Raw genomic sequence first — 22,948 nt, forward strand, 5'->3', positions numbered from 1 at the left:
TCCTTCCTTACTCCTTTCGTTATATATACAGGGTGATTCACCAGCTCTTGTCACCTAAATAGCTTCACAAGTTTAAAAAGTAGCTAATGAAAATGTTGCATGAAATATTCAGGGTGACAATATTACATAAGTATTTGTCTACTAGGTTCAGTCATTTTCAAGATTTATTTTATATTTGAATACTCATTTTCGGATACCGGTTGACAAGACAAATCCAATGATATGCAACATGAATATTTTTGAAGACCAACGAAGGTAAAAACTGGCGAACAAGTCGACCACAATACAGCTCTTCCTTGGTCCATGGTCGCGTCATGGTCGCGTCAGGATTGTATCAGGGTTGCGTCATACTTTAGTTGTTCCGACTACGGACGGAACAGATATTTTCCGAATAGTTTTATATTGGTCATTGTCAGGTTTTTGTATTTAATGTTGCACATCGTTGGATTCGTCATGTCAACCGCTATCCGAAAATTAGTATTCAAATATAACATTGTATTGAAAAAAAAAACAAAGAGTTGAGCAATACATCTCGAAAATGACTGAACCTAGGAAAATAATACTAATGTCATATTGTAGTCCTGAATTATTCATGCAACATTTTCATTAGCCACTTTTTAAACTTGTGAAGTTATTTTGGTGGCAAGTGTTGATGAATCACCCTGTACATGGATTATGATGAACATACAATATTCATATATCGTAATGCATATGTTTGTTTGTTTGTTTGTTTTATAATTTGTACGACACAATAACTTCATTTATTATAATATGATGTTTCTTCTTGTTAGTTTCTTATCTTGTTTTTTTTTTATTCATGGTTTGTTATATCACCACCATTAGAAATTAAATTAAATTCTTAATTGGATAATTAATTTTGATGATTTAATTATTAATAAATAAATAAAAAATAATGACAATCTTTAATTTATTGAATATGATATAAAAATTAACATTGTGATAATAAAATAAAAAAATAAAATAAAATATTTGAATGGATGATGATAACTTGCATGGATGTTTATGGAGAATTAAATGGGGAATACCCCATGTATATTTAATTAATTGAAAGGTATGCAAAAAGGATGTTTCAAAGGGAATAAAAAAACCTGCCACCCACCAAGGATGATTCTCTTTCTCTCTTTCTCTCTTTCTCTCTGTCTGTCTGTCTCTCTCTCTCTCTCTCTCTCTCTCTCGTTTCATAGTCTGAGTAAAATTCATTTGATGTACTGGGGGTATTTAAAGCATCGCTTTAAATCAATGGGACTTAATAATCAGTTCGAAGGCTCGTAATTCTTTAACGCTACAGGAACGAGAGGGTTGGGCAAGGGTAACAGATATTCCCAATGGGTTGGTGTGGAAGAAACGTAGAGAGAGAGAGGCGTGTTCGTGTCTTCGACCATGTACCATAAAAAAGAAAAACAAAAAAAAAGACAAAAAGAAATAAAATTTCATTGAGAACGTTGATTAATTATCATTCTCAAATTTTCTTTATAAAAATGTAGCCTCCAGTTATACGATGCAATATGAACTTTTGTCGTTGTTATTGTAATTTTCATTTTTTTTGGGTCATTTTATTTACTTATTGGGATCTCTGGCAGGGGCGTGGCGTAGCAATTCGATCTATCTACTCTAATTTTGAATTTAGCCACCAGATAGCGTATTCAAGTGCTAGAGATCCCACCACGTGGCGTAGCAATTTAAACTATCTACTCTAATTTTGAATTTAGTCACCAGATAGCGTATTCAAGTGCTAGAGATCCCACGTGGCGTAACAAAATTCAACCTATCTACTCTAATTTTGAATTTAGCCACCAGATAGCGTATTCAAGTGCTAGAGATCCCAATACGTGTTTGTTAATATTAATGTAAAATAAAAAATAATAAATTTAATTACTATTAATATTATATAATTATAAAATTATATAAAATAAATATAAAATTAATTTATATATATATGTATATTTATTTATTTTATATTTTATTGTAATATATAATAATATTTATGCAATAATAGAAAACACATTATTATGAAATACAAAAATTAATATAAAATAATATTTGTTATATTTAAAAAAATAATAAATAAAAAAAAAAATAATCATGAATGATGGAGTAACATTATGAAATGATGGAACCAAAAGGATCTTTACGATAAATACACGAGGTTAGTTGAAGCAACGTAAAACAAGGCGACTTCTTCGCACAGGTATCACCATCCGTCGAAACAATAACCCTTTTATGGTCTCCTGCCATGCGTGTTCGCACAATGGCAGGCAGGGGAAACAGCAAGCGGGTATACACAAGAGTCAGTCAGTGACGTAGCAATACGTTTAAATTTTTACATAGAAAATTATATAAAAAAAATAGCTAACAACCTATATATATATTTATATAAAATCATTAAAGTAATTTATAAAAAAAATAAAGAAGAAATAAGAGGAATATTACCATAAGAAAATTATATCAGGTAACTTTATATCAGGTATAAAGAGTGGGGGAAAAGAATTTGTGAAATAAGGAAAATTTTATATTAAAAAAAAAAAAACTATTATTTCAATTTAATCCTTATGGGTTATAAGTCACGTGTAAAGTGACTTACAAATAAAAATATTTTATTAATAATAAATTAAAATAATTTGTATATATTGGTTAAATTATCTATATATTAATATTATTTTAATTAATAAATATTTACACAATTTTTACATTGAGAAAATATAAAATTGAGAAAAAGTATTTAAAATAAAACAAATGTTATATATTATCAAAAAAAAATCTATTATTTTAATTTTTTTTAAATATTAACACAATTTTTACATTGAAATAATATAATAAAAATATTCACATAAACAATATTAAATAATATATCAAAAATATATGAAATATAAAACAAACGAAATATCGTAATTTGAATTAGGAAGAAACTGCGTGTAAGTTAAACGTTTATAAAATAAAAAAAAAAAAAAGAGAGAAAGAGGAAAAGAGAGGTGTTTTAACAGTTTTAACAGTGAAGTGTTACGCCATTGGTGAGGGCTTATACTGTGAGGGTAAAGATAGGCCGGGCGACGAGGAGGAACAAAGCAACCCACGCCATAGATATCGTCGCAGTAATATCCACATGACTAACCTAAGGGCGCTCTCTGTAGCCATACAGTACTGGGACAAAGCGTTTCTGTAATTTTTTTTAATGTTTTTTTTTACATAGTTCGTATATAGTCGTGTACAGTGGCTGCCATTAATAACTACAAACGAATCTTACCAGGTTTAGTGATGTTTAATCAATTACATTTTTACATGTACATTAACAACAACTTTTTATACAACTTCTTATGCAATTTATAATTTCTTTTTTTTTTTTCAAGTAAACTACAATATATATATATATATATATATATATATATATATATATATATATATATATATGGCGTATTATTTAGAAACAGAAATGAATTTGATTTTACGTTACAAAATCATATTAAATCTGTACTTGTTTATCTATGTATTGATACAGAATGTTTTGGATTTATACAGAAAATTTGACAATATTTGAACAGAATTTGTAGAAATAGTTTTTCAGTATGTTAAATATAATTTTTTTTTTAGAATCATATATTCAATATGATTTTGTTTTTAATTATACAGGTTTTTCTTATTATACATTATATTTTAATATAAAAAAAAATTGTTCAAAGTTTTGTGCCACCACATTTCTAGGTTAGATTTTATCATAGATCTTTTCAAATAACAAATTGTTTCGTTTTCAATTTTGCACATTTCAATATGATTAAGTAATTATGCAGTTCGTATTAAATAAATAATATATATATATATATATATATATAAAAAACAAATGCTAAAATAAATGTCTTTTTCTGTTCATTTTTATTTGTTCTTATTTTTAAAATGATTTAATTAAGTGTCGTAATTATTGGTTGCCAAGTTAAAAAAAAATAAATATGTATATGTGGATATTAGTTTGCAATTGTTTTTTTTTTCTTTTTCTGAAAGGTAGGTATTTAATACAGGTGATAAAGATTGATTTTAATCCAAAAAAAAGAAAAAAAGGAAAACAGAAAATAAAAAGAGGATCAATGTCTGGGGCAGTCGACCTTCTCTCGGACGGTTTTACCTCTGGAAATTCTGGAAAGGTAGATACCGAAGAAGAAGAAGAAGAAGAAGAAGAAGAAGAAGAAGAAGAAGAAGAAGAAGAAGAAGAAGAAGAAGAAGAAGAAGAAGAAGAAGAAGAAGAAGAAGAAGAGGTCGGTGGCCCCTAACCAACCCGCTTCTTCGTCTGGACACGCTCGTGGAACACGCAGGTGCGTCTACTTGCGTGGAACGCATACGAAATAAGTTCTATCTATGTATTCAACTTCTTACCCACAAACTAAACGACCTTTCTTCTTTAACTTTTTAAAAACAAATAAATAAATTATTATTATTATTATTATTTATATTATTAATAATAATAAGTAATTATTTGGTTGTTATTAAGAATACTATTATTATTATTATTTCACGATTAATTACATTTTATATATATGTATGCATTATTATTATTATTGTTATTAGATGTAATAGGTTATTATTACATTAATAACTTTATATTATGTTATTATTATATTAATATATTATTATTATTATTATAATATTATATTAATATATTATTATTGTAATAATAATATATTATTATTATTTTATATATTAATATAAATAAAAAAATAAGTTATTATTACATTATATAATAACTTTATATTATATTATTATTATAATATTATTATATTAATATATTATTATTATTATTATTATTATTATTACTATTATTATTATTGTTTGATGTAATAAGTAATAATTTGCTAATTATAAAGAATATTATATTATTTCACGATTAAATTAAATTAAATTAATATTATTATTATTATTATTATTATTATTATTATTATTATTATTATTATTATTCTTTTTAACATAGATTTAAAAATGATAATAATAATAATTATCCCCATGTAACATGATTGTATAAAAAGTTGTGTTTTAAAAGTAAATATTTTATTTTTTTTTGGGGTATAATTTAAAAAAAAAATCAATCAACCCAAAGCATATTTCAACTTTAAGATCAAATAAATAAATTAATATTATTTATATTATTATTATGATGATGATGATGATTATTATTATTATTATTGTTAGATGTAATAAGTAATATAATTTGTTAGTTATCAAGAAAATATTATATAAAATGAGTTTTTTTTTTTTTTCATTTGAAATAATATTACACTAAAGAAAAATGTTTGTATTTTTCTTTTTTTGTGAGTTGTAATTGAATGATGTTCACTCTCGTTCTCGAGAATACTTTTTCAACAACAACAACAAATTTCTCTTTCTTTTGATCTTTTCTCTTTCTCTTTCTCTGTCTCGTAAAAGTAAACTTTAACACGTGAACTGATTACTCGTGTAAACTGCCGCAAAAGTGGCGTAAACGAGCGTGACGCGAGTTCCTTCTTCTCGTGTCTTCCGTGGTTTACTTTTATCGATTCTCTTCTCTTCTTTTCTTACATTTCTTTTACCTTTTATATATCCTCTCTCTCTCTCTCTCTCTCATTCCTCTTATATTTTTATTTATTTATTTCTTTTTTTTTTTTTTCAACGTGAATAATAGAAGAGAACAACGCGCAGCTGGGACATTGAGGACACCTGCTGGAGAAAACAAAATTCCCCCCCTTTTCTTTTTCTTTTTCTTCTTCTTCTTCTTCTTCTTCTTCTTCATGGAATACTTTGAAATGATACAATAACGGAAAATGAATTATGCTAAATGAATTTGAATGTTGATGAAGTATTCGTAATTATATATGTATACTATATATATATATATATGTATGAAATAAAATGGTGAATTCTAACGAGCAACATGTCGGAAGTGTCCTATCGATCGTGCGTACGTGTCACGTATGTAAAATTTGAAAGTAAAGTCATGAATTTCCGGTTACGACCTCCGTTTCATTAGAAACAAGGTTGAGGTTGGTTTTTTTTTCCTTGGCCAATGAATGCTTCAGGTCGTTGCCACGTGTTTGTTTGTTTGTTTGTTTTTTTTTTTATAGCAAACAAATCGCAAAATTTCAAATTTTTACCTTTTTTTTTCTTTTTCTTGCATACCCTCTGTATATTGGTATCAGTCTGTAAGTTTTCAGATAACGAGTATAATATAATTGAAATTTTGTGTCTATTATTGTTATACGAGCCCGCATAAGACACATTGGTCGTTTTAAGAAAAGGTGATAAGAAAAAAATGTAAATAGGATTCTCTCACCCGCATATATTTCAACGTTACGCATTTGGATTTACGATTTCGTTTTCAAAGGGACTGTAATAGAATTAATTTTAACGATCATATAGGTATATATATATATATATATATATAGTACTAATGAAGAAAATGATATGTTGATTGATCATTGTAAAATTGTTAACAATAATTATTAGGTTTTAGTGTTATTCGATATAAAATTTATTTTCATTTTTTTTTTCTGGTCATTTTATTTACTTATTGGGATCTCTGACAGGGGCGTGGTGTAGCAAATTCGATCTATCTACTCTAATTTTGAATTTAGCCACCAGATAGCGTATTCAAGTGCTAGGGATCCCACGTGGCGTAGCAATTCGATCTATCTACTATAATTTTGAATTTAGCCACCAGATAGCGTATTCAAGTGCTAGGGATCCCACGTGGCGTAGCAATTCGATCTATCTACTCTAATTTTGAATTTAGCCACCAGATAGCGTATTCAAGTGCTAGGAATCCCACGTGGCGTAGATATTCGATCTATCTACTATAATTTTGAATTTAGCCACCAGATAGCGTATTCAAGTGCTAGAGATCCCAATATATTATTATTTTATTATTTTAATTGTTTTTATTATTTACATAAATAAATATATATATATTTTAATTAATTTAATTTTTTATTTATTAGAATATTATTATTACACTATAATTTTTTATAGTAAAATTACTAACAATTATACTTCATCAATAAAATTATTAATAATATTTCACATAAATTTTATTTGAAAAATAATTAATTTGATAATTTATTAATTCATTTATCAAAAATAAAAATTATAATAATACTTTAAATAATATGCTACATGTTTTGTTTTATTTTGTTTAACATAAAAGTTAATAATTTGGTAATTAAGTCATTGCTGAGTTTAAAAAGCCATCTATCGACAAAATTCGCAATCATTTACTTGCCAATCCTATAGTTTGGAAAAAACGTTCACCAATATAATTATTGATATAAATTTCATTAATTTGTGTCCTTCAATAAAAACCATTTTTTTTTTTTATATTAACGTGACTTTTTTACTTAATTATTAATATATAATAAATCTCTTAGAATTTATTTTTGAAAAATAAATAATCAAACCATTTTAAAATATATCGTGGGATACATCTCTATGAACGAAGTTCGTGAGAGATCGTAAATATCTTTAAACATTCGATTCGAATAGGATACCATTTTTTATAGTTTACTTTTCCTTTTCTTACTTATACGAATACGAATCACACAAAACCAATACGACAAAGAAACTAAGGTTCCTGCGATAGTTTTGTTTATTTGTTTGTTGTTGCTGTTACATCTAACGGTGATTTTCCTCTCTCTCTCTCTTTCTCTCTTTCTCTTTCTCGAATCATCTTGCCCTCTTTCTCTCTCTCTCTCTCTCTCTCCCTGTCTCTCTCATTCTCTTTTTTCACTCTTACATACTATTCATGTAAGTGTTGCGTCACGTAGTGTCACGAGACTTGGGACCTATCCCTGTTTTCTATGCAGATTTCACATACACACACATACAATACACAATATATACATATATAGGTACATAAACTCATATATAAATTCTTTAAGCTTGTGTATGTTATATTATGCACACACACACACACACACACACACACACACACAATATATATATATATATATATATATATATATATATATATAAACAGAGATCGGAGTGTATGTTTCTGCAAAAGGAGGATGGCAAGATCGAGTATGCAAGATCTCGCACACTTTCACGAATTTGTTGCTCTCACGGTATAGTTAGAAAGAGAAAGACATATATATATATGTCTATATGTATATATTATATACATATATGTATATAGAAGAGATTCCTAGCGGTTGCCAGCTCGTCTGGAAAATTTTCTAGTAACCCAGTGACACGATGCCTAACCGAGAGAATAAGGCGTTCGTTAAGACGTGCCTCTTAAAGACGCACGAATGAACGAACGAACGAACGCTGGACCAAATCGGGATGCTGGGGATCGATTCGCACGAACTCGTAACGGTATTACGGACTTCGATCCTTTTGAACCTTTCCCCCTTTCCCTTCCATCCTTCTCCTCCTCCTCCTCCTCCTCACCTCACCTCACCTCACCTCACCTTCTGCTATTCGTCGTTTTCTTCTTCTTCTTTCTCCTCCTTTCATTTTTAAATTATTCACGGTGATGTATAGATAGAAAACTAGAATATCTTTAGATGTGATTTCTATTATTATTATTATTATTATTATTATTATTATTATTATTATTGATCGATAAATTGTATGGGTATATATATACATATATATATTTTTTTTTATTTGAAAATTGAGTAATAACAATAATAATAATAATGACATGATTGATTTGTTGATCGAGGAGTCTCTTTGATCTGTAAAATGTTAGATTTTTTTTTTTATTATTTAATGGAAATTATCGAATATTCGATTCTATGATCATTAAACAAAATTAATAATTATATTTAATTAATATTTATTTTTTTATTATATTTAATTATTATTTATTAGGTGGTTTGGAAAGTCGTTTTTGTTTTTTGCTGACGCAAATATTTTCGAATGAGATTTGTTTTGTTTTTTTTTTTAGAAGAAATTCATGTTTATCATAAAGAGTAATAATCAAGGTATTAATGTTTGTCTAGTTTTTAGTGACTCACCCGGTATATAACCTTCTTTTTCTCTTTCTCTCTCTCTCTCTCTCTCTCTCTTTCTTTTCTTTCCTTCTTTCTCTTTTTAGAACTACACAACAATAGGGTGGAGCAAATTCCACCAATTAGAAAGGCTAATGACTTAATTTCACTTCAATGTTCTCCATATTTAATATCTTAATGTGCATACTTAATAATATACAGTACGTTTCATGTTTAATCTTCACAGATTTACTTATACTTCAAAATAATAAAATGAAGGAAACAAAAATTGGACAAATTAGAATTTGAATTCTTCAGATGAATAATAAAAATAGAAATAAATTATTGGAAGAAAAAAAAATTCTAATAAAAAATATAAATAAAATGGCCGTTTTTTCATAAGTTTCTTTTCTTGTTTTTTTTTTTGAATAATAAATAATAAAATAAATTAATATTATAAATAATTAATATAATTAATAATAATATAAACGTGATAAATAATTTGTTATATATATATATATAATAATTAATTAAAAAAAAAAAAATAAAGATAATTAAATTTAAGTTTAATTTTTTTTTGTTTATATAAAATTATTTGGGAATAATAATTTCAAAGTAAAATTCTATTACGTTTGTTTTTCTTCTTGTTTTGTTTCTTTTTTTTTTCTTTTCTATTTATCTCTTTAGTTAATTAATCAGATTATTTTAACAAGGAAACAGCGATAATGTTCCAACATCGATCAACGTTGTATCGTTTAATCGATGCCTACGGTGTACTTCTTACTTGTAATATCCTCCCATAACGGAACAAACGGTATCTTCTTGCTTTCTTGATGACTGATAATCACAGACGATAAATCGCGGAAGATTTTCAAGTCCGCGAACATTGGAAATTCAATTAAGAAAAGCAAATCATCTCATTTTCCAGAGTCTTAATTTGATCTTATGCAATATCATTATACTGTAATATCATTTCTTTAGATTTTATTTATATTTTATGCAACAAATTTTTTCACATAATATTATAATAATAATAATAATGATAATTATCATCATCATAATTATTAAAAATTATTAGTATTATTATTATATAATGTTTAATAAAATTATTTTATATATAATAATAAAAAAAAACAAGTTATAGTTATAGTTATACACATATTAAATAATACTTACACACTTAAATAATACATATTAATTATATATATATATATATATATATATAAATTAATAATAATTATGTTATAATATTATTACTGTTACTATTTCTATTTTTATTATTATTATTATATAATGTTTAATAAAATTATTTTATATATATAATACAAAAAGCAAGTAAGTAATTTGGTTTTTGTTTTGTTGTTCACAAAGTGAACGCTCAGATTCTATCCTCTTTCGATCGAGAAAGGTTACACTCTATCGGGTTTAGAAATGAAAAGCTAACACGCGAGTAGTTTTAATGAATGTATATATATATATATAAATACACACACATGTATATATATATATATATATATATCTTATATCGATGGTTTCCTTTCGAAACAACTCGCCGTTACGAGATGAAACATGCGCTCGTACGACTGCCGTAATTACGTCGTCTCGTACGTATAGTAAAAGTTAAATAAATAAATAATCGGTTACTCGTTTAAAAATTAACCGAAAGAACAAACAAACTAATAAAATGATTCATTTAAATTTCGTACGTTAATTAAAATACACACACACATACATTCTAATTTTTGTTTCTTTTTTAAATACATGTGTACATTCAATCGAAGGGGTTGAGGAAATTGAGGTTAAGTTTATTCTCTATTAACTTTGTTAACAGAATATTATATTTAATATTTTTTTTTTGTGTATTATTATTTTATGTATTCTATTATTAATTGTAATATTATTTTGTGTGATGTGTTCTAATTTGTTAAATAGTTTTAGAATTATATTAAATCAACATTTTATAATGTAAGTTTTTTAATAGATGGCGTTGTATTACAATTCAATTATCTTACGTTTCTTTCAAATTTGTCACAACTAACTCTACTTTTTAAATTTTTTCGAATATTATTATTTTGTGTATTCCATTATCAATTTGTAATATTATTTTGTGTATTGTTGTAATTTTCTAAAACAGTTTAGAATTATATTAAATCAACGTTTTATAATGTAAGTTTTTTAATAGATGGCGTTGTATTACAATTCAATTGTTTTACGTTTCTTTCAGATTTGTCACAACTAACCCTACTTTTTATATTTTTATGAGTATTATTATTTTATGTATTCCATTATTAATTGTGCTATTATTTTGTGTATCGTTATAATTTACTAAACAATTTAGAAATATATATATTAAATCAACATTTGATAACGAAGTTACACCAACACATATCCGAAGCATCCTAATATATAAATATAAATCAAAAAATAATAAAAATATAGTCAAATATTACAAAAAAAAAAAACCCTTCCAACGTGTCGAGTGAAAGTCAAACGAAAAGGGGTAACAGAACTTGCACCGAATGAGATTTCTTCCATCGATCTTTTATCGATCTCTTCTGGTGAGAAGTTAGAGAGGATTTGGTGGGTAGAGGGGGGGAACGGGGGGGGGGGTATTTCAAAGACGAAGGTCGTGCTTTCCCTTTTCATTCCCGATCGATCTCGAAATAAATCGGTTAAGTCGACTAAGGAAAAGGTTAAAAGATAGAGAGAGTGAGTGAGAAAGACAAAGAAAATGAAAAGTAAAGAAAGAGACAGAGATAGGGGATAAGTTGAACCTGACGAACGTAGGGTCTTCGACCTGACACACGGTGGGCGCCAACAGAACAGAAACGAAGAGTGTAACTCTCTCTCTCTCTCACTCTCTTTCTCTTTCTATTTTATTTATTTCTCTCTCTCTCTTTCTCTCTCTCTTTATTTCTCTTCTTTTATCTTTTACACTCTCTTCTGTATGCTATGCAGAGCCACTTTGCCACGACACAGCCATAAACATCACTGAATGGAGACCACCCACTGGGCTTTGCACACTTCTCGGAAGCGTTCTTGCGCGTTTCAACGAAATGACTTTGAGTCCACTCGCATCTCTTTTCTCGTTTGCACAAATTTTTCTTTTCCTACAACCCCCCCCCTGTCCACTTCAACCCCCACTTTGAAAATGAGAGATAGAGAAAGAGAGAGAGACATAGAGTGAGAGTACCTTTACTCTTTGGTTTGTAAAAAGAATATGTTTGAGTACGGTCAGGAAACAACTCATCATTTGATAGGTACCAATCAATAGTAGTAGAAATGGGAATGGGATATAACATGACACTATGATTTGTTGTATTTTAATGATTATTTTATTATGAAATACAAAATAAGGGATACCTTATAAGTTACCTATAAAGATACCTGATAAGTTAAGTGGAAGACAGGACAGGTAACTGGTACATATAAAAATATGATAAAGAAATGTTTGGTATAAAATATGTGACACTATGATTTGTTACATGTTATATGATTGTTTAGTATGAAATAGAAATAAAGGGGTTATCTGATAAGTTAAGTGAAAGAAAGGAAAGGTAATTGGTATATATAAAAATATAATAAATAAATGTTTGATGTAAAATACATGACACCATGATTTGTTGTATTTTAATGATAATTTTGTTATGAGATACAAAATAAGGGATACCTATGATAAGTTAAAGGATAAATAAAGAAAGGTAATTGGTACATGTAAAAATATGGTAAAGAAATGTTTGAAATAAAATGCATGACACTATGATTTGTTGCATGTTATATGATTGTTAGTAATAATATACGAATAAAAAGAAGTAGTTAAGAAAAAGTAAGGTTAAGAAAGTTCGAGAAAGAAATGGTGGTAAATGGTTTTTGGTTTTTTTCTTTTTTTTTCTAATCTTTGTAAAACTTGACTTATATCAAGAAGATGTAAAACATTGACAGGATACAGTTAAGTATATTTATTTTGTGCTAGTATTTAATGATTGACAAATATTGGATATGTACAGGTAACAAATGATGGCTAAGATTGTGCATTCAAGTAAATACAAGATATTCCCAATAGTCATGGTATGAAACGAAAGGAAGTAAGTAATAGAAGAGGTCATTTTTAACAAAAAAAAAAAAAAAAGTTAACTTATTAATCAACTTATTCCTTAGCTTTCAAGTTTATATATATATATATATATATAAAATGCCATAAACAGAATATATCAGAATATATTAATTACTTTTTATTAGAAACTTTGAAACGAGTAATCTAATATAAAAGTAAACATTGAAAACAAGTTGACAGAAAATTTATGTAAATTGTTATAATCTCATCTGTAGGTTCGTACAAAGTTAAATGAATAAAAAAAAGGAAAAAAATGAAAGAAAGATTGAGTTTGAGATAAATTTAATTAATAATAATAATAATTAAAAAAAAACAGATGAAATATATGATAAAACTAGTCAAAGTAAATATAAAATTGATTTATTTAAAATATATATATATATATATATATATATATATATATATATATATATATATATAATTGAATACTAAATGAAATTGTTATCATTTGATTAATCACTTGCCAATACGAAATTAAGAAAAAAAAAAAAACAAAAAATAAGTGTATTATACTACGAAGGACAAGTTAGAGTCTTCTACTATATTGTTAACAAGTTATAATTTAATAGTTAAATAAAAAATGTAAAAAATAAAATAAGAAGAATATATTAAAGTGGACGAAGTGTTTCGATAATGTTAAAGGAGTGTTTGAAAAATCGTTGAAGTGCGTGTCGATCGATCGATCGTTAACTTCCGACCACGATGGAAGCTGATTAAAATAGTAGTAGTAGTATTGCTACTTTCTTTCTTTCTCTCTCTGTCTCATTCTCTTTCATTTTATCTTTCTGATTCTCTCTCTCTCTCTCTCTTTCTTTACATCCGCTTAGAGTTCTTGTCGAAACGCGTGATAGGTGAACAGCCTGTTCACTAGATGATCTCGTCTAGATTTTCTCGTCTTCGTCTTCTACTTCTACTTCTACTTCTACTTCTACTTCAACTTCTACTTCTACTTCCACTTCTACTTTTTCTTTTTTTTTTTTTTTTATTCGTCGTTAAACGTGACGAGGCAAGATAACTTATCAGGTGACTTTCCTAGAGTTATTAGTCAGATTTGTCTTTAAAAGAAACTAACAATAAAAGTCAATGAGAGAAATAGAAATACGTAATAGTGTGTGTTTAACACGTACATTAGGATAAATCAAAAGTTCTCGGACCATTTATTGTATTATAAATTGTTTTATAAATTGTATGGATTGTTTTTTTTTTTTATAAAAATTAACTTTGAAAAAATGTTTTCAATATTTTCATTCACATTATAATATTTTAAACCTTGTATAAGTAAAAAGAAGACTATTGTAAGGTCAATTAAATTATCCTTTATTCAAAATGATATTTTGTATAGAATAAGATTAATTTTTTCTCTGATAATTAAATGATATTAATTTAAAATGTTTGTATTAAAATTAAATATTAATTGTGTGTGTGTGTGTGTTTCAAATTTTACAAAGTTTTTATCGCGTTTATTTTGTATTTTTTATCGGCTAATTTTAGGTTTTATTATTTAGAGTTAATCTAAGTCTTCAGGTTTTGTAAGATTTTCAATAGATGGCGCGTTGTATGACAATTCAATTATTTTTCAGGTTTTTTTTTTCAGATTTACATATGACACAATTAACCTTATTTTTTTTTATATTTTTTCGTGTATTATTATTTTATGTATTCCATTATTAATTATGGTTATTATTGTCTGTGTTGTGTTATAATTTATTAAATAATTTTAGAATTATATTAAATGACAATATATTTTTCCAAACAAAGCCACATATATTATTGTCGCGATTATTTTTTTTAATTTTTATCACTAATTTAAAGAATTTATTATTTAAAGATTATCTAAGTCTCTAAATTCTGGAAGATTTTCAATAGATGGCGGTGTATATCACAATTCAATTATTTCACGTTTTTTTTCTTTTCAGATTTTACACAACTAACCTTACTTTTTTCAATTTTTTTCGTGTATTATTATTTCATGTATCCCATTCTAATTGCGCTATTATTTTACATGTTGCTATAATTTACGAAATATTTTAAAATTATATATAAATCAACATTTTATAAAAAAAAAAACCACAGCAACTTGTGGCTCGTAGCATCTTATTTTTCGATCATAATAAAATCATACGTCATAGTTGGACGATAATAGACAGAATTCTAGCAAGCACCAAAGAGGATTACACGTCCTAGCGAGTTTTACGATTTCCCCCACCTTTCCAAAGACTCCCTTGAGTTATGTAACATCAAGCGCTTAGAACTGTTAGGAGAAATAAGATCGTGCGTTTTCTTCCGTTCTTTCGAGTGAAGAAATGATCGTTGAAAGAGAAGAAAAAATAAAAAAAAGCAAAATAAAAAGAAGAAAAAGAAAAAGAAAAAGAAGACGAAGACGAAGACGAAGAAGAATATCGAAGATCGTACAAGTTTTTTATCGAAGATAATTTCTGCGGCTACGAAACATTTTCTCACTTGCGTATGATTTTATACATCATCTTTTTGTAATATCTATTTCTTTCTCTCTCTTTCTTTATTATTATTATTATTATTATTATTATTATTAAAATGTATAAGAAAATTTGTAGAAATGTTTCTATTTTATATTCTATGATTAAATTATTATAAACCTAACCTAAACAAGATACAATTGCACACATGTATAAATGCACAATAATATTAGGTGAACCGTAAAGTAATGTCGTTTCAACAAATGTCAAATTTTGTATATTTTTATCAAAAAATCGATTGGATTTTATCAATTTGATATTAAAAATTTGCATAAGTACTAGATGAAGAAAGATTGTTGATAACAAGGTTGATTATGTTATTGACTAAAAATATAAATTTATTAGAAATGTATTCTTTTGAATTTAAGGTTAGAAAGCGACGTTACTATCCGGTCCACCTAATACTTAACAGTATAATTAAAAGTCTAATAATAAGATAAAAACCTATCGATAATTAACACAATTACTTCAAATATAAAAATGGTAGTCAGCATAGGGACTAGAACGAAGCTAGTTGATATTGTTTACACCCGGTATATCTGACTGAGATAGTGAACAGTGACTGGGTGTTGGGTCCGGTCATAGAATAGATGCGTAAGGAATGGACGATTTCGAAAGTAATAAAGCCAGCCAGCTAGCCAGTCAGCCGGTGGTGTTCGGTTCGTATTCGTGTACGAGAAGAAAAGTAAAAGATAAAGAAAGAAAAAAGGAAAAGAGAAAAAGAAATAAAAGAATGGCAAGAAGGTATGCAGGTTAGAGTAGGAAAGACTAAGAAACGAAGCATAGACACCATGAGAAAGAAAGAAAGAAAGATAGAAAGAAAGAAAGAAAGAATGAAAGAAAGAGTAAGAAGAGAAGGATATGGGGTTAGGGGAGGAAGGGAGAGGGAGAGTTGGTACTCGGTGAAGATCGTCGAGAGTAACAGACCCAGAGTGGTAGTGCAGTAGTAATAATAAAGTGGTAGTGGTTGGCACGTCACGGTCCAACAGGCCGATCAACCGGCCGTGCTGTGAGCCGGCTACTGGTCTCCGCCCACGCAGAAACGTGTGTACGTGAACACACATACTAATAGAAAGACAGACATATGTATGAACAGATACTCGATAGTAAATTTGTGTGTGTGTGTGTGTGTACATGATTCTGCATACTTTTGCATACTCACGAGACACGGCAGCATCGTAAGAGTCCGTTGCAAGGTTTTTTTTTTTACCTTTGTGGTATGTGAAAGAGAGAGAGAGAGAAAGGGTAGGTGGATACTATGATGATGATGATGATGATGATGATGATGATGATGATGATGAAGAATAAGAAGAAGAAGAAGGTAGAATTACAAGGGTTCGATTAAGCAAGGATGATCCTTGGGGAGGCCAATTATATTCAGCTCGGAAGGATGCTCAATTTTACCTATGATCATGACATGAACTTCTTTCATTTTCATTTAGAGTGTTCGTGTATTATTAATGTGTATATGTGTGTATGCGTTAAGTATGGAATTGTCACATTTGTATATATGTATTAGGGGGACCAGAAAGTAATGTCGTTTCTACACACATGCATAGTTTTATATTTTAATATCCTAACCTTTGAGTGGTGAATACTTTTAATTAAAATGTTTGTAGGAACGAAATAATTTTGAATAATAAATTATATTTAATAATTAAAGTTTTTTTTTCTTTTTCTGTGAATATAATTTTATTAATTAATATAAATATTACATTATTTTACATTATTATTAACAAACACGTATTGTGGGATCTTTAGCACTTGAATACGCTATCTGGTGGCTCAATTCAAAATTAGAGTAGATAGGTCGAATTGCTACGCCACGTGGGATCTCTAGCACTTAAATACGCTATCTGGTGGCTAAATTCAAAATTAGAGTAGATAGGTCGAATTGTTACGCCACTGATCCCCCCTGCCAGAGATCCCAATATATATGTAAATGGTGTATATTATGTATGGTTGACTAAAAAATGGTTTATTGAGTTGTCCTGTTCAAAATTTATGATGAAAATATTTTCGAGAATATTAATTAATCAAAAGTGAATTAATATGAATAAAAATATAAAGATGAGAGAAAGATATTATAGGTTATGTACAATTTTTTCTGTTCGTACGAAATCAATTGAACATGTCTGACCATACACTGACATATTCTACTTGTTTTTCCTATTTTTTTTCTATATTATCATATTAGTTTCTTTTTAATTAATATTGTAAATTATTTATAAATCAATTAAATAAACATAACCACAATATTTTTATAATTTAACTTAGATATTAATGCATCCTATCGAAGAAGATTGGTGCGCGGGCGTTTAAGTTTTCAATGCGTGTAGGAGAGTAATTGGTTCGATAGAATTAAAAGAACAAAAAATAAATAAATAAATAATGAAAGAAGATATAAAAGAAGAAGAAGAAGAAGAAGAAGAAGAAGAAGAAGAAGAAGAAGAAGAAGAAGAAGAAGAAGAAGAAGAAGAAGAAGAAGAAGAAAAAGAAGATGTTAAAAGATGAGGAGAAATATTTCTCGATTAAATGAGCCTTACGTAAGGATCGAGTAACTTTCTTAAGTAGTATACATATATATATGTATCTGTACATAAATACATATGTATATCTGTATATGTATTTATACATATGAATTGATTTGATCATTACTCGTCTAATACCAAGCCAATTTTACGTTGTACAAGTTCAGTCAATATCTTTCCATCTTCCTTTAAATCAGATAAAGAACAGGGAGGAGGGGGAGGGTTGAAAGATAAAATTGACTATGAAATTTTATATGTCAACGAGAAAGAAGAAGAAGAAGAAGAAGAAGAATAAAATAAGAACTACTTAAGTCATATTATATATATTCAGTTAATGGATAAAGAAGATTAAAAATGAAGAAAATTAAATAAGAATTATATATCAGAATCGTATCATCTTATCTAAACAAATTTATCGTTTGTCGTATCTTATCTAGAATTATGATAAGATTTTACATATCGTTTGGAATGATGTAAAATAAATGTTTCTTTTTTTGACTTCAAGTAATTTTTGACGAAATAAAACGTTTCACTTTTCGTTCGTTGCACTTGAAATGTTTTTTTTGTAGGAATACGTAGATTAGATTAATTAAAAGGTTGTATCTTAAAAAAAAAAAAGATTTTATAATTATTTACATGCTTGTTGTTAATTGTAATTTTTTATTGGAAAAATAGTATTTTTATATAAATAAAATAAATATAAATATAAATTAGTACCTAATCTCTAACTAATATAAATTAGTTTACCTAACCTTCAAACTAATTTATATTATATTATTTATATTAATTAAGATAAACTTTATATATCATTATAATTATATATATATATGTGTAAGTACACGTGTGTAGTTATTCCATCAAATATATTTTCACTCTTGTCTCATCCGAAATCATACATATTTATCGTATTACGGTTGGTATTGCATGCAAATCACGAAGAACTACGCGTTCTCGCGATTACAAAAAAAAAAAGAAAAAAAAAATCCCCTCCCCTCTTTCTCTTTCTCTCTTTATATAAATATCTTTTTTTTTGTTTCATGGACACTTTGTCCCATTGTCTGCCTACATGTACCTTTCTTTCTAAAGTAAAACTTGAAACCTTTTCCTTCCTCTTCTCCCCGTTCATCATCTACCAACCGAACGTTTCGATACTGACTCATTCATGACACTTTTTCACCTATTTTCCCATCGACCAAATCTATGCTCATCTTTCTTTAATAAAAAGAATAAGAAAAAAAAAAAAAGAAAAAAGATGATGGGGAGACGATGCATTTCGCATAAGCGTCGTCAGTATGTCTGCCGGAGAAAGCTTTCAGAGTCCTAAAACTCCCACGCATCCTGTCGGCAACCATACGCGTGGGTATGCAACGATTTATCCCATTTGGATCGGATAAGATAAGAGCAATCCGTTAGAATCTAAAAGTATTTGAATTTAAGTTTATTGAAATATTACCACAAACGATCCTATAATAACCTTTCTACGTATTTATATGTTTTTATTATCATTTATGATCAACTTATTTTACACCGGGTATTATATTTTGGTTTTTTTTAAACCAATTTATATTACTTTATTGGGGGATATTGTAAAACGTTGTTTGAATCTAAAAAAAAAAAAATAAAAAAATAAAAAGGAAAGAAAAAAACGTGGTATGTTCTTTTTATAATTGCATATGGTTGCCATTTTTGTATAATAGAAGTTTAAGAAATTTTAAGACAAAACATATTGACTTAATTTCCAATTAATATAAATTAGTTTACCTAACTTTCAAACTAATTTATATTAAATATAATAAATATAATAAAAATATAATAAATAATATAAATATAAATTAGTAACTAACCTCCAAACTAATTTATATTATACTTATGTATAATATATTATACTAATATAAATTAATTTGGAGGTTAGGTAAACTAATTTAGATTAGTTGGAGATTAGTTAAATGTACTTTGTCCTAAAATTTATTTATATTTATATTTTAAATTTATATATATACTGAATTTGTTGTTGCATTATTGTACATTTTCCTATGTACTTTTCTTATATCTTTTTTTTTTATATACAAACGTATATACTTAGAAATGCCGGATGCACAGAGTCTCGATGTTTGCGACACGATTCATCGATAATCGTTTTGTTTTTTTTAATTCTTTTTTTTTTTTAATTCTTCTCTTTCTAACGCCGAACGTTATAAAGCTTGCCAAGCACGTTAGTAAAGTTCCAAGTAAAATGAAACGGTAAATGCACTTCGTACAAAATTTATATCCACACTTCCGGTTTATTTTTACGATAGAACACGTGGAAGAGAGTTCAATCACATTGAAAAGAAGACAACAACAAAAAAATTGAGTCACGTTTGAAAAAAAAAAAGAAAAAAATTATCTAACAAAGAATATTATTGTATTATGTCCAATTCGTTTCGTAATATCTTGTATAAGTTTATTGATGACGTTGAAATGACCTGGTACGCGATATTACACACCGTTCGTCGATATTAATAAATTGCTATGGTGGTGTTACCAGTGAAGAATAAAAAGAAGAATAAGAAGATACGAAACCTGGTGATTTTCGCTATAACGTGTTTACGTTAACGTTGTGTCCGCGTCGAATGATTGAAGAAAAATGTATATCTTTTTACGAATATGTATATTTTATGGAAGTATATACATATACACGGCAAAAGATAAAAGAAAAAGAAGAAGAATCGTGTTTCCCGCCATAATCGTACGAGCACATAGTAGTAGTAGTAGTAGTAGTAAAATATGTTGGTATTAATCAACGTCCTCGTCATAGAAAGAGTGGTCTATGGCGCCGGAGGAGGAGACGTTATAGCAATTTTCAAGATAACAATCCCGAGAGTAATGTTTCCCCTCCCCATTGAGAAAATGCAGAAAGATCGCTTTCTAATTATCGACGATAGCCGATAATGGCCGACGATAAGTATCGATGGTAACGCCATCTAGAACGGTCGCCATATGCACATACGAAAGCGCGGTAAGTTCTAATTACGTCTGTTAAAGGGACGACTTTACTATACCGTCATAGATGTGTTGTATATATCTACGTAATAACGGATGTGCAACCAAGAGAGAGTCGTTCATTCTTACCTCCGGGCTAATTTGACGAAAGGAGATATTAAAGAGAAAAGGTAGAAGGAAGAAAAAGAGAGAGAGAGAGAGAGAGGGGGAGGAAAGGAAAGAAGGAAGAGAAGAAAAAGGATTAAATAGTAGACGATCTTTGAGTTGTTTTTTTCTTTCATTTTCATCCTTAATCGATTGATTGAAGGTGTGTTTATACTATTGAGAGAATGATTTATCATAAAATAAAGGATTAATGTTTGTCGAATGGCATGTTTAGCTAAATAAGAAACTAGTATAATTGTGTTGCGTTGTCCAAGAACGAACGATTACCTAGAGAAGTAGAAAGTAGTTGAGTAATGGTCAAACTGCGAATAAGGAACTCGGTTAAGCGTCTAATGGCAAATACCTCGGATTATGTTGGATGATTGGGGGTAGACCCCTAGGCCGATTCTCGATCGAATTGAGATACCAAAGAGAGAGAGAAGACATCGTAATTCGTTGCGTGATTCGTGAGGGGTAGGGGGAGATTTGTGGCTAGCCGCAAGTGACGAGAGAAGATATCAAAACGATTTAGTGCGAAATTGACGAAAGAATGTCGTTTACTTCTTATTATTTTTCTTTTGCTATCGTAATCGGGATTTTCATAATACGTTTGAATGTGAAGGAGGAAGAAGAACACGACTGACTGTCTAAATGACCAACCGGAAGTCAAGGATTCGTCCAGCCGTTGAACCTAAGTCTCGTTTAATTCTGCTCACGAAACGAGCTTCGAGGCAAACCAGAGAACTATTATACAACTGGTTACAACAAGATGACGTTGGGTATCCTGAGGCTGGTCAAGTGCACAACACATCACCAACTTTGATTCCTCGCTTGGTCGATTTAATCGGTGTTAAAGGAAAGGAAATTGTGACCAGTTTGGATTAGTCAAAACGCGTGATTGGTTGGTCTATCATTATTAGTTCATTAGATGGGGTCTCATATGATTGTAATACGTGAGAAAACATGAGAAATAATCGGAATCGAAGGGGGCTCTAAAATGGCTAATTAAAAGTCTTCCTGAGAAGACTGACGATAATTCTTTCAGGTTCGTATCGTATTTCTTCTAAGAAAAGACCGTAAAAATGACGAGTATAATACTACTCTGCTCGATAACTGGTCCGTCGATGGATTAACAACAGCCGACGGTGGTAATCGGGGGACTTCCTGAACCATCTGGGAGAAGTGCGTTTCCTAGACGTCATTATAAGTATTGGTAGTGGAAAAGAGGGACAGAGGGGATGACGATTAAACGAATAAGGACTTATGGCAATAGGGAAGCTGTGCTAGCTACTGCCTGTCTCTGTGTTGCAATTCAAGTGCATCTTTTATAACGCCTAGTAAAATATTGCTGTATAACAATTTCCTGGGGCTTCGCGAGTGCTTGGTTAATTTCATGATTTCAATCATATTTCCTTAGACAAATTTTATATATGTAAATTAAAAAACAATAACTTACGAGTTAGAGGTAGAGCGTGCCGACGCGTCGAGGTGCTACAACCGTGACAGCTAAACGGGGTCCACATTTGGTCGGTGGTAATGGTGCAGTGGTAGCGGGTGGTGGTGTTTCCGGTCTCGTACATCCAAGCCCGCTTCCACCTCGAAGTTCCCAGACTAAGTTTGTCAACGATCTTGGTCTGCTCAAACGTCGCGATCTAAATAACATTAAACAAATTATATAATAAGGATTTTAATTGACGTGTCGATATTGTTTGTTGA

At 28.6% G+C, this 22,948-nt stretch overlaps 1 protein-coding gene and 1 long non-coding RNA gene across 4 annotated transcripts in view; one reads left to right on the top strand and one right to left on the bottom strand.

Annotated features, from left to right (window-relative positions):
* Positions 1–22,948, bottom strand: part of sano (CABIT domain-containing protein serrano) — a 122,221-nt gene that overhangs the window by 4,403 nt on the left and 94,870 nt on the right. For all 3 annotated transcript variants that reach the window (XM_015324462.2, XM_089170309.1, XM_089170310.1), the window contains one exon: positions 22,689–22,884. In XM_015324462.2, coding sequence (XP_015179948.1) covers positions 22,692–22,884 — 193 coding nt within the window. In that variant the 3' untranslated portion in view covers positions 22,689–22,691. The remainder of the gene's footprint in view (positions 1–22,688; positions 22,885–22,948) is intronic.
* Positions 13,490–18,180, top strand: LOC149033156 (uncharacterized). The gene is made up of 2 exons (XR_016175880.1): positions 13,490–17,384; positions 17,464–18,180. It is a non-coding gene; the product is annotated as an uncharacterized LOC149033156 (long non-coding RNA).

This window comes from Polistes dominula, unplaced genomic scaffold (assembly GCF_049000335.1).
Source record: "Polistes dominula isolate Pdom_NZ unplaced genomic scaffold, Pdom_raw_medaka contig_15, whole genome shotgun sequence".
Lineage (NCBI taxonomy): Eukaryota > Metazoa > Arthropoda > Insecta > Hymenoptera > Vespidae > Polistes > Polistes dominula.